The sequence below is a fragment of the Solea solea genome, chromosome 14, assembly GCF_958295425.1.
Source record: "Solea solea chromosome 14, fSolSol10.1, whole genome shotgun sequence".
Taxonomy (NCBI): domain Eukaryota; kingdom Metazoa; phylum Chordata; class Actinopteri; order Pleuronectiformes; family Soleidae; genus Solea; species Solea solea.
Window position 1 is genome coordinate 18,211,046 of NC_081147.1, and position 12,820 is coordinate 18,223,865.

At 41.2% G+C, this 12,820-nt stretch overlaps 1 protein-coding gene across 5 annotated transcripts in view; it reads left to right on the forward strand.

The window, feature by feature from the left end:
* mid2 (midline 2) overlaps nucleotides 1–12,820 on the forward strand; it is a 130,809-nt gene that overhangs the window by 110,650 nt on the left and 7,339 nt on the right. For all 5 annotated transcript variants that reach the window (XM_058649838.1, XM_058649840.1, XM_058649836.1 and 2 more), the window contains one exon: nucleotides 3,054–3,215. In XM_058649838.1, the coding sequence (XP_058505821.1) occupies nucleotides 3,054–3,215 (162 nt within the window). The remainder of the gene's footprint in view (nucleotides 1–3,053; nucleotides 3,216–12,820) is intronic.

The following is a 12,820-nucleotide window of genomic DNA, read 5'->3' on the forward strand; positions in this document are numbered from 1 at the left end:
CGGTTTTATGGTCTTGTGTACGTTCAAAACAAATATACGGATCGCATTGTTTTTGGAGCACCACAAGAACATAAACAAAAGCTAATATAATATGTTAATTAAATGTGTTAGTATAGGCGGATATTGTTGACTTTTTTTATGCATCATCTGATTTTATTGATAATTAGAATAAATATTCTGGCTCTTTTACAATCTTACTGATGGAGTAACAAAAAAGAGCATATTTGAAAATAGCTTAGCATCATGAGGGCCTTGGGTTAATGTTCCCTTTACTGTGTACTAGTGAGCACTAGTCATGGTTCTTTAGCCATTTGTTTACAACTTTTTCAGCCTTTTGCATCATATTTTGTTGCAACTTAATGCTTGAGAAGCTAAATCATATCATCAGTTCCACACTCGTCTTACCATGTTTTGTCACTTTGACACTGAAAACACTGACCTACATCGTATATGTTTTGCTTCAGAGAAGCCTGCACGGTTACTACAGTATACTGCCTCATCTCAGCACCATGTGTATTCATGACAACTGACCTGACCGTCTGTTTGATATGTTAGGATCAATCTTTGCAGCTGAAGTTTTTGCCCGTCGCAGAAACCTCTGTGAAGACACTCGGCTGACACCATTAACTCCGTATTGCATCATCAAAGACAAAACCTCATCCGTGCTTTTCATCCGTCTGCTTCGACCAAAAACGCATGCACACACGAATAGACGCGCACATTTAAAACATGCATAAACACACACACACACGCGATGTCTGGACACAAGACACCGGCTGATGCGTCTCCTCCCACTTCCCGTCGTCTTCCTCTGCTTCAGTGGCGCATGTGCCTCACTCCGCCACACTTTGAAGTTACGCTGTGCACTAAAGCGGCGTCAGAAACCGTCTCTTTTCAGTGTCGGCAGTAGCGGCGGCCTATTGCTGTGTCCTGACCTAATTTGATTCCGCAGAAGTGGAGAGGCGCTGTGTAGATCAGAAGCTTTGGAATGGTTACAGCTCAAAGTCTTTCTCCGTCATTTCTTAGTCGCGTCACGTCTTGAGAGCCTCCCCTCATTGTGTCTGGGTGCAGCTACAACGACACGTGGGTGGCGTCGTTTCTTTAACCAACTTGGGTGAGCTGTCACAGTAGATCAATAAACTTGCTTTTTGTGAAGAAAACTGCAAATAAAATGAAGATGAATCGGCCGGCCCTCTCTCTTATAAAGTCAACGGTGTCCAGAAAGCACTCTTAAACTCCCTCCCCTTTACTTTTTCCCCTTCTCTACGAAACCTTGCAGAAATTGCCAGATATGGTGAAAATGCAGCCTTCACTCTAACTTTAGGAGACCCTGCCCCTCATTCATTCTTAAAGCTGCCTCACTTTTAAAGGCCTTATTTGCGTCCCGTGAAGTATTTATATTTACAAGCAGACTCTCAGCTATTACTTATGCATAGTGTTACCCTCTTGCTCAATAATTCACAGCACATCCTCGCCAGAAGGGACACGGAAGGCAATGCCCTGAGAGCTCTCTTCCTTTCAAGATTTTTATTTATTTTTTATTTCCCCACAGCTCGGCTCTGGGGAGGAAAGATGAGACAATGAAAAGGATTATCATGCTTCTTTAAACTCCTCAAACATTAGCCTCAGCTGTAGTGTAACTAATCAAGATGCTTTGTTTAGTTTGGCAAGGGCTCATATGTGCTGAGAGTATGTTTGAGTGGGTGAACGAGATTTTAAACCTGGTGGTCAGTGGCTCTTTCTGGAAGCTGTCGCACACGTGTTTGCTCATAAAACATCATTTTTGTCTGGTGTCCTGGTGTTGGCATATTGGTGTGACTCATCATGTTTGTGAAGCTATTGATAAATACTCTCCACCAACACCTGCATGGTTTATGCATGGTTCAACTCCAGGGGTTATCTACATGTACAGTATACACACGGACTGTACTCCGAAGCAATGCCTCCAGAGCACAGGAACGCGCAATGCTTGTTGGTGTGCTACTTTCAGTTGTCGCCACCGTTCAAACGCAGCATCGATTGATTCACTCTGGTCTTGGATCGCTCCGCGTCAGCCTTTTTCCTGGCAGTAGCTTTCCCAAAAAACGTTATGGCCTTTTCTGTCATAACTGCCATTTTCAGCAAGCTAGCACAAGCTCTGGCGTTGCACGATTGGTGCACATGGGGGGCGTTACGATTGATGCATAACGATCTAATTCATTCGTCAATATGATTGGATGGTGTTTTTACAGACCTGCCGGTTCCACAGCTGACTGACACGTTTCATTTTTGTGACAATGCGTTGAATGAATTGGTTACAATCACTGTGTGAAGAGGATTTTAAGCAATACAGTAACAAAATCCCAAAAAATAATCTCCCAACCGAACTTTAAGGTTAAAAATGATTTCCTGTTATTTCAAGCAAGACTAGAAACCAAAGGAGCAGGCCTGTAGAAAACCCTCTCCTCTCCTCTGGCCTGAGCTTAGATTTTCCTTTTTTCATCCTTCACAGTCGAGTGCAGCTGAGAGACTGCAAAGACTGTGTTTAGTAGCAGGTGACTGCAGAGCTAACTCAGCCATCACTAACACTCTACTGCAAGCCACTTTGAATCAAAGGGCCCACCAACTGGGGTATGTTGGTATTGCGCACATTTCCATACATTTCAACTTGAAAGGCTATCACACTCCTTTTCCCTCAGGCCGTTACTAAAGACACGCACTTGTCATGTAGTGAGTGTGTCTCGTTCTTAATGGGTAAAGGATCCAGGCTATAGTGAACACATGCTATTGCCTCAGGAGAGAATCCTTTGACAAACTTGATGAAAAGGTAATGGAGTATGTCAGTTTGTCACAACATCAGCAGCTGCGCGGTCTCGTACGACGCTCCCATTTGTGCGATGACTCACTTCAAGAAAATAGGACACAGCTCCGGCCGCATTTTGGGGGAGAATTGTTTTTTTACTCTGTTAAACAAGCAAGGCTGACTGCTCTGCATACCCAGAGAGTATCAACAGAACACGGTTACTCATGCTGTATTCTCCATGTGCTCGTGTGCTCCTCTGTGGATCTGCCAGGTTTGTACAACTCGGCAGACAGCTGGATGATCGTACCCAACATCAAGCAGAACCACTACACCGTGCACGGCTTGCAGAGTGGCACCCGTTACATCTTCTTTGTTAAGGCGATCAACCAAGCCGGAAGCCGCAACAGTGAGCCGGCCCGCCTGAAAACCAACAGTAAGTAAAGGCGCACGCTTTTTTTCTATGAATATTTACAAGTTTTGTTAATTTTTGCTTTGATATTTAACGCAACTCAAAGTCTGAGCGTGTCAGTTGTGTAATGGAGCATACAGGCCTTCACTGTTCAAAGCTCTTTTATCTTTGCTTTACAAATGAGTAGCTGATTTCTGAACACATTTACATTACATTTTGATTAGGAACAGATTATTCATTATGCAGTGCTTTTGGTTTCCAGTCTGCTTGTTACATTTTTAATCCAGGGGGCAACAGAGTGCACAGTATACGAATGAAGCAGCACCTGTCGTGCTTAACCGATTCATATCTAAAACACTTGGTCCGTGAAAGCGCCCTGATTGATTTTGTCTAAAATGAAACATCAATATGTCTATGAAAATAAACTTTTGACATTTTAAAATGTCTAAGTAATGGCATTTTTAAATAATGCCACCTTTGATTTATGTATTAAATCTGTTGCATCATCTAGTACAAAGAATGTGGATGTTACAGAGTCCCTGTTTTGCACAAATGTGATCACAGTATTATAACTGTGATGTCATTTGAGTTCTTTCACAGTTATTCCAATGTTCTCTTTTCAATTGTTTCCAAATGAGATACTTCTAGACAGAGAAGTAGCACAAACAAGCTGCCAAGGTATCAGGCAGAGCGAGTATAAAAATATCCCATATCAATTTACTTTTCCCCTTTGGGCTTGTCAGAGTACTTTTGAGTACACATGACATCTATTTCCATCAAACAACTATTTCAGACACCGGTTGTTCTTGCAGAATTATCTCGCCCCGTGCATTGAGCTTTTTTTGTAAGTAACCCACATTTCAATCTCCTCCAGAGTATGTTAAAAAAAGGTCAACTTTATTTTCCAAGCAGCAGGAAGGGAGCAGGTGCATCATTATCTGTGGGTTAACCTCCATCAACAGTTTCTGCTTGTGAATATGTCGTATCTGTCAGCGAAGGTTTCTGGTTGAGCGGGCTTTGGTTGCCTGTTGGTAAAAAGTCAGGGTGGAAAAGAAAAGATAACAACGAAGACAGAGTCTTGGTCCACATACAGTAGCTGCTGTCTAAACCAGAAGCCAGGAAATATTGGCTAATTTGTCATCAGCTGATGGCCAGATGTGCTCTCATATTGTCTGTGGTTCAGCTTAAATCACATGTGAAGGATTTGGGAGCAAAATTCAGCTTTATTTATTTTGGCTCTCCTACACCCTGTCATCTTATACTGGTTTATAGAGTCACTTGTGCCACAAACCTACGCTTACACCCCCATGTTGCACAAGAACACAGAAAGTGGAAAATATTGCAGCATGACATGTCCCTTACTTCTGTTTTTCTGCATGTTTGCTGTGAGTCCCGACTTTGTGAGGAAACTTTCTTTTTGACATTCTCTGCACTCTCACTCTCCATGTTCCTGGCAGAGTGTACTCTAACTAGGTAAATGTAGTTTTTTGAGAAAAGACAATGTTTCGTTGACACCTTTTCTGCCGGGTTTTTTTCTCTTTTTCCCAAAATAATTATTTTCCTGCTGTAAAATCATGTCTCAGTCTGTTGTTTTTCTGTAAATAACATAGAAAAAGGGATATCAAAGTGGGCAAGCTAAGCTACAGTGAACCCAAGCTAGCACGCTAAAAGAATGATATCAAAGTGGGCCAGCTAAGCTACAGTGAACCCAAGCTAGCACGCTAAAAGAATGATATCAAAGTGGGCAAGCTAAGCTACAGTGAACCCCAGCTAGCATGCTAAAAGAATGATATCAAAGTGGGTAAGCTAAGCTACAGTGAACCCAAGCTAGCATGCTAAAATAATGATATCAAAGTGGGCAAGCTAAGCTACAGTGAACCCAAGCTAGCATGCTAAAAGAATGATATCAAAGTGGGCAAGCTAAGCTACAGTGAACCCCAGATAGCATGCTAAAAGAGTACATATAAGAATTAAATATAAATTCTTGAAAAAGTTTTAAATGTACTCTTTAAAAGGACAATGCAGTGTGGCAGAATGTAGATAATCACATCACCCAGCACCTTTTCTGTGGAGCTACTTAAATACTCCTCGGGCTCAGCTGTGGCACGCTACAGTTAAAACCTTGGTGATATAGCTAATTTAGGATGTGCCTGAAGGGTGCTCAATAAAATTTTAAATCAGCCTTAAACTGCAGTAGTGCAGTACAGCTAAAATGGAGTTGATATGCCAGCTCCTCATAGCTGCTGTCAGGAGTCTGTGGCTGTGGTATTTAGGATTAACTGTAATCTGTCACTCGGCTGGGTAAAATTGGTATGTGGGAAAACTGCAGTAGTCAAGGGATGATCTCCGCTTTTCCACTATTTTCCTTTTTTGCTTTTCAAGCGACCTTAGCCGATACTAAATGTGACGTCAACAGACTAAGAGTGTCGTCACTGGAAGATTCTCGCGACGTCCGACACAGGAATCACACCGTACATTACCAAATTGTAGGTCAGTTAAAAAGACGTAGAAACTCCCGAAAACATGCGTTAGTCTCCAACATTTAGCGAAGAAATTGCTAAATATTTAACAGAGGAGTCTGTATTTAGTGACAGCACTGATTTTTAATGAACTGATTCTAATGATTCAGTACACTGAAAAGAGCTGCTTTGCTCGACACTAGTTTGTGTGTTATTGTTGTTCATTATAAAACGACTCCACCCATGTTGAGGAGGTACTATAGTAATGGAAAACAAACCAAACCATGTAGAGTCGAGCCGTGCCGTGCCGTGCCGGCACTCTGAAACGTTCCTGTTAGCAGATGTGGAACAAGGGGATCCAACAATTGAACATTATAATATAATTTTCCGCTAAAAAGTTGTGTATTTCAATTTAAAAAAAACTGTTGCAAACTGTATTTTAGCTGTCCATGTACTTAATTCTTTATTGAAGTAACACATTCTGCAACATGTTCTCCTCATGTGTGCATGTGTCTTCTCCCACAGTCCACAAACATGCAGAGGTAAATTGGAAACTCTAAATTCACCATGGGTGAGAGGGAATTGTTCTTCTCTGTGTGTTTGCCCTGCGATGGACTGGCGACCTGTCCAGTGTCCTGCATGTCCAAGTTGCTGGACAGGACAAAGTTTTTTGTTTTTTTTTTTAAAGGAAGTCTCCATCTAGCACTTTTTAGCAGAATGACACACACACATAACATCTCCACATTGCCTGTGGAACATGGAGCATGACGGTATTTTAACTCCTTTCTTATGGCATCAGAGTGGATTACTGTCTCAGTGTGACGTGGGCACGACATGTAGCCGAGGAGCATTAAGGGGTGAAGTGCAGGGTATGTGAAAGCTGGCAGTTCACAGACATTCAAGACTCTGTCTAACCGGGTACAATATACAAGTAACACCCAGAGGCAGTCTTATTTATAATGTCCTCCCCTGATACAGATAAACAATGGGTTAGTATAGGTATTTTTCATCATCAGTCTCACTCCTGTTGTGTTAAGCTCTCCTTCTCGGTCTTAAACAATTCTGTTGAGTTAAATGAAGATTTACTGGCTCGATGTTTAGTCGTGGGGTATTCCTTATTACAGTTAAGTAACAAACATACTGAATATATAGAAGGATGTAGAAGTTATCCATGCTTTTTGCCACACTTGATAAAGGGATGTTTTATGTAAAAAGGCAAGTAGAGAAAGTGAAAAGTGAATGAAAAGCAATGTCTCGGAAATCAAAGGTGCCTTTTAATCCAAAATTTGGATTCATTCAATTCCCATACATTGTGCAAGGTCTTCATTTGGTCAACTCCATCAATCTCAAATCCTTATTTAACATAAGTATGTATAATAATCAGGTCTTAACCCCGAACACTATTGAGAGACGTGGTAAACAAACAATTATCAATATGTTCAGTATGTGTGTCACACAATTTACCAATTAAATGTCCTGTAGTTGTCTTATATAATGTACAATATATAATATTGTATAATTTCTCCTTTGCCACCTACTCGCTGTCAGTTCAGTCAGCTCGTTCACCCACAAGTATGGTTGAGATTTGGAGCCCATTATTGGCAACATTTCCGCGCTGCTGCGGTGGTTTTTCGACAAGCTGTCAAAATAATAATAATAACAACATTCAGTATTTTTACCCGTGATTGAGGCTTTTTGGTTTTCATTATGGCACCTGCACAGTGTGTTCCTGCATGCATCTGTCAGAGAGTTTTGCCCGTCTTTGTCCTGCTTTCTATCTCGTATCTCCCACTCTCTCCTCCCCCTGTTACTCTGTGGAGTTGTCACTCGGATTAAAGTCCCTCGCTCACCTGTTCCGGTGACACAAAGCACTGTTTTTGGATTAATATTTATTTGCTATACTTTTGAGCTGAGAACTACTGTGACTCCTTTCTGTTGGTGTGGCTGGTGAGGTTGGAGGGTTTAGCCGTTACATCTTTAAAAGATGAGTGCGTCTGGGGACTTTTAGCCTCCGATCATCACATTCCAGGCTTTTGCTTTTAAGGCAAAAAAGCGCAGTGGCAAGTTACATCGATACTAGAAAGTCGTACGTCACAACTTCTCCTGATCAAAAGAGAAACAATCGAAATGAAATTATACATGTCTGGAAACCAATTGTTGACAAACAAAATGCTGACAGTTTGCAGGAACTGCTAATATTGGAAACAAAGAAAGGGTTTTAATGCCAGCTTGCTTTTTTCCGTCGACCTTCCCGAGGACTTGTTGAAGTCTGTTCACTTATATAACAGTGTGTCTTGGCCTCAAACTTCCCACGTCCCTTTTTAACCCTGTGATTGGCATATTGTTCTCCATTACTGCCCGAGGCTACGGCATATGCCTTTTCTTTAATCTTTTCTGCCATCTGTCATTTCAACATGCTTCTTACTTTCACTTTTAAGGCAAGAACAGGCCAAACATGCTAATTTGGAGTCGGATGTACACAAGCTGCCAATTTGTATGCACATTTTGTGTGTATGTGTAAGTGTATGTCTTGACAGAGAGCTCCCTGAGACTGAATATATTGCCGTTTCAGCATGAGTCATCTTAGCATTGGGACTTTTTGAATGGCCTGTGTTTGAAACTGTACAAATGTATTATTACTATAGTAAATTCGGACCCCCGTATATGTCTGTCTGGACAACCCTGTCTGGAGAGAGCGAGAGTGAGAGAGAGAGAGAGAGAGAGAGAGAGAGAGAGAGAGAACGAGGTGGACAACAATATCGATGGTAGTGCATGGGTTAGTTACATTTGAACAATTGATTTATTGTTTAATGTGTTCTAACTATGTAACGGGGAAAGAATGAATGAATGGCTTCATTTCAGAGGCTACCAAAGTGGCGCGGGTATCCCAGAATGCATTGCGGTGTGACGTCAGTTGCCAAGCTCTTATAGAGAGTTGGTCACACAACTTCCAGTCCAGGGCAGGCACGGCCCCCCAATGCCCTCCCATGGCGCTGGGTCTGATCTGCGATACACTCGGTGTTAAAGGGTTAACATTTCTTCTAATGTCAGGCGTAAACTGACACAATTAGAAATGTCCACTTGTTATTGGATCAAACCTTTTTAATGCCAGGTATAACTATAATCAATGTAACAGCAGTAGAGCATCAAATCATCCAAAAGACCATAAATATTGATTGAAACATTTTCTACTAAGTTTGTAATAAAGGCACAATATGTTATAAAAATGTACCGACACTGCTTCTGCTACTGCACAGAACCTGAAAAACTGCTGCGGCTGAAAATGAAACACATCTGAAGAAGAAGAATCTGGGGGGGGGGGGGGGGGGGGGGGGGGGGGCGAGGGGTTCGAGAGCACACGTCCTAGCAGATTTCTGCAGCCTGCACCTCATTTTTGCTTGAGGCAAGCAGCTCAAGGTAACATTTGCTGCTATTAGCATAACAAACCCTAAAAACACCAGCTTCACTGTTGACTGTCAAGCTGCATTGTCGACATCAGGTTCTGACAGTGAAGAAGAACGTGTGTGTGTGTGGGGGGGGGGGCATGTATAGTTGGCCCTGCTGCATTCATTGTTGTTAATATGTAAATAAAATAGTACAACAGGGTCACAGGACTGTAATAAATCAGGGTTTTGTGCAGGTGCTTGAATTTTAATGTTGTGTTTTCAAAGTTTTAAAAGTCCTTGAATTTTACTATTACTAGTAAAGTAACTGTATTTCACTCCCAAAAAAATAAGAAGAAGAAGAAGAAGAAGATACGTTGTAAAGTTAAAAACTTCTCCACCTTTTTTTTTTTTTAAATCCCGCTACTATTACATAATATTATATTTTGGTTGCTTAACGCTGATCATCATCATCATCTCTTTGAATGTGATTCCAAAAAGTGAAATAATAATTTTGAGCTTGTACTGTGTGAATTCATATTAATATTTAATTCACCAATTTGACCTCAGAAAAATGTGTGTGAACCCTGATCATTAATTGGTGAAATACTCTTAATGGTTTCTCACATGTAACGTAGTACTGTTTTTTTGTTGTTGTTTTTTCCCTGTCAGTTGCTTTGATTGAGACAAGATTTAAAATCTGCTCGTGGAGTCTCACAGCTTTCACAGGCTTTTTAGGTCACTTGAGTGATTCCACTCAATAAACCCTGAGTGGCTCAGAGTGAACAGTGGTGTTAGTATCACTGTGCTGTTAGGTACTCACAGCCCGCACGTGAAGGAACTCACTCACTTCTTGAAACGCCTATGAATTAAGTATGATGAAGAAGACAGTAAAAGTGTGTGTGTGTGGCTTTTTGTTGCTATGACCATACTTGTGCTTTTACCTCAGAATGAACTGTGTCCAGGCTCCACACACGCCTGTCTTCTAAAGTGAGGAGGGGGAAACCTACAAGAAGAGCGAGAAAAGTATGAAAGTGGGTGAAAAGTAACAGATTGCGTGTGAGAGAGGATGGAAAGTGTTGAGGGAAGAGAAGACATCAGATAGCTCTTTGCAGGTATGAGTGTTTGCAGACACGCGTGTCCTCAATCCACTGCTTTTTACACATTAATACAGTCCAGGGTTCACCAATACACGGATGGGCAAGTTAAATCGAGAGAACAGGCAAGATGTTGCCTTTAAATATAATATGTAATAAATAAGATCACAAACTCTATCCCTTGTGAATACAGATAATGATACGGATAAAATCCTACGTCCTATTCCTATTTTTACTCCTTTTCAATGCAAAACTAAAATAAAGAAGCTTCTTATTAAAGCCAAGCATGCAGCAGAGTCACATCTTTTTGGTGAACGGCATAATAGTATTTCTGTTTTTACCATATTTATATGCATTCATGTGCGTGAAATTAAATTAAGGTTGCATCCAAATTGGTCAGGAAAAATTGAAAGCCGTCTTTTGATTGTCCGTTAAATTGAATTCATTCGAACAAGAAGCCGCTGTCAAAGAGGAAAGCGGTTTAATTTAGGGCAAGAGGGTATGGTGTAAATGTAGACTTCAGAAGTATCTGCATGTCTGTGTCCTTTGTAACAGTATAATTATGTTGTGTGTGTTTCTGAGTCTTTGTTGTCTCATCTCTTACTTACTTTTTAGTATTCCACAATGCAAAGCAGTTATGAGGTCCTTTATTACATAACAATACAGGGGAGGACCGAATTGAGATGCCAGTGAAGGAAAACAATAAAATTAAACTGAGCCTGAATAGCATATATCACAAATATCAACAAAAACAATTAAACAAATGCTAGCTTTGTAATAAAAAATAAAATGGCTGTGAGGAAAACAGTATATTTTAAGGCACCAACCAACAAAAAAACAGCTCCAACTGTGCACAGGTGAACAGTATTTATTGAAGCCTTCTTCTCAGCAGACCCACAGGTGCCTTCACTCTGACTCTGATTATGTGCAACAGAACAGGGTTTCTCAGTCCAGCTCCTGAAGTGTTAGAGCAGGGACACTTCTAAAACATGCGGGGCAGTGGGGTCTCCAGGACCAGGATTGAGAAACACTGCAAACAGAAAACACAAGGGAGATCAACAACACCTTTGACCTGAAAAACTCTGGCAAAACTCTGCTGCTTAGCTGAGGCATCTTTTTTTCTTTTTTCTTTTTTTTTTTGTTAAGCTCCATTCAAATTCTATCTGCACCCACCCCACAGTGTAAAGCAGTGTTTCTCAATCCGGATCCTGGGCTACCAGAGCCCTCCACGTTTTCGATGTTTCCCTGATGGTCAGCTTGTCATGCAGAAGCCTGATAACGACGCATGTATTTGAATCAGGTGTGTTGGAGCGGGGAAACACATAAAACCACACAGGTCAGAGGGAAAGAGTTTGTCACCTTTGACTATAAAGCTGTGGGGGGGAAGAGAGAGAGAGATTTGAAGTAGCAGTGCCACTAACACAAATCCAGGCTTAGATACTATATCTTCTTATAGCAGCTCCATAAAAGCCAGGCTCTTTATTGAGTGTGCATATTGTTTGTGTGAGTAGTAAAGCTCATCTGAATGCGCACTGACCTTCCTCCCGGCAGCCTCTGTGCTGACTGTTCACTTTGTGATGTTCGTCACTCACGTCTTTTTGATCCTCCATAATCTGTGTGTTCGTTTCTCACATCCTTGTGTTTAATAGGCAGCTAAAGTCCTGGCTGAAATTATATGAGCTGGCTTTGTGTACCTCCTTATGTCCCGTGTAAAGACGTGCGGTGATCTTTTCACGGCAAACGCCTGTAATGACGGGCCTCAAGCTACATCGCAGCCCCGGTGTAAACAGTGGGAAGAAAGAAGAACGTGTTGGGGGAAAAGGGGTGGAGAGGAGTCAGGCATCGCTGGAAAACAGATGTACATGTGAATGCTCTCCTTTTGATTGAAATGCTCCGAGTTTAATTAGGGTGGAGGACCTTTTGTCGCACGTCAGCCCCTTTTCTCTGTCTCACATTTTCCCTCAGTGAATGTGCTTGAAAGATAAGTAAAAATTTGAAAATAAAATAAATGGGAACAGAAGCTGAAGCATCAGAATAAAAGCTCATTATTAAACAATTATTATTATTTAGGACCTTTATTTCCCCACTAACACAAACAGTGTTAACATAGATCATCCTCTTTTCTGCTACTTAGAGACTAAGGCAGGTAATAGTTTTATGTTGATGACACATCTAGTTAGCAGATGTGTACTGGGCGAGGGAGCAGATCATTTACAACACTAGCTGATGAACTGTTGGTTTTTACAGGCCACTAATAAACCAGTGCTGGAAAAAGCTGCACCAGCTGAAATACAAACACTCTGTCAACATTTAATAACACTTCATGATTTAGTAGTTATAGATCCTGGTGAGATGAGATGAGATGGTGCCTGAGTCTAAATCTGGACCGCAGTCAATAGTGACCCCAGTCATATGTTTTAATGACAGTGGCCTTCAAGGTGACCTGACTGTTTTCTTTATTAGAGCTGTCACCAAAGACGTTCAATCTAAAAACCCTGATCAGCTTTTTTTTTTTACAGCAGCATCACTGTCAGAAGTTTTACCGGACTCAATAATAATCATGTGTTTTACAACACGCCGTATACTTCAGTGTTTGGATTTTTCCAGGGTTTCACAAAACAGAGCCAGAGCAACAGCCAGTGATCCTTCATCCAGGCATCATTTAATGGATCAATATTGACCAAAATTAG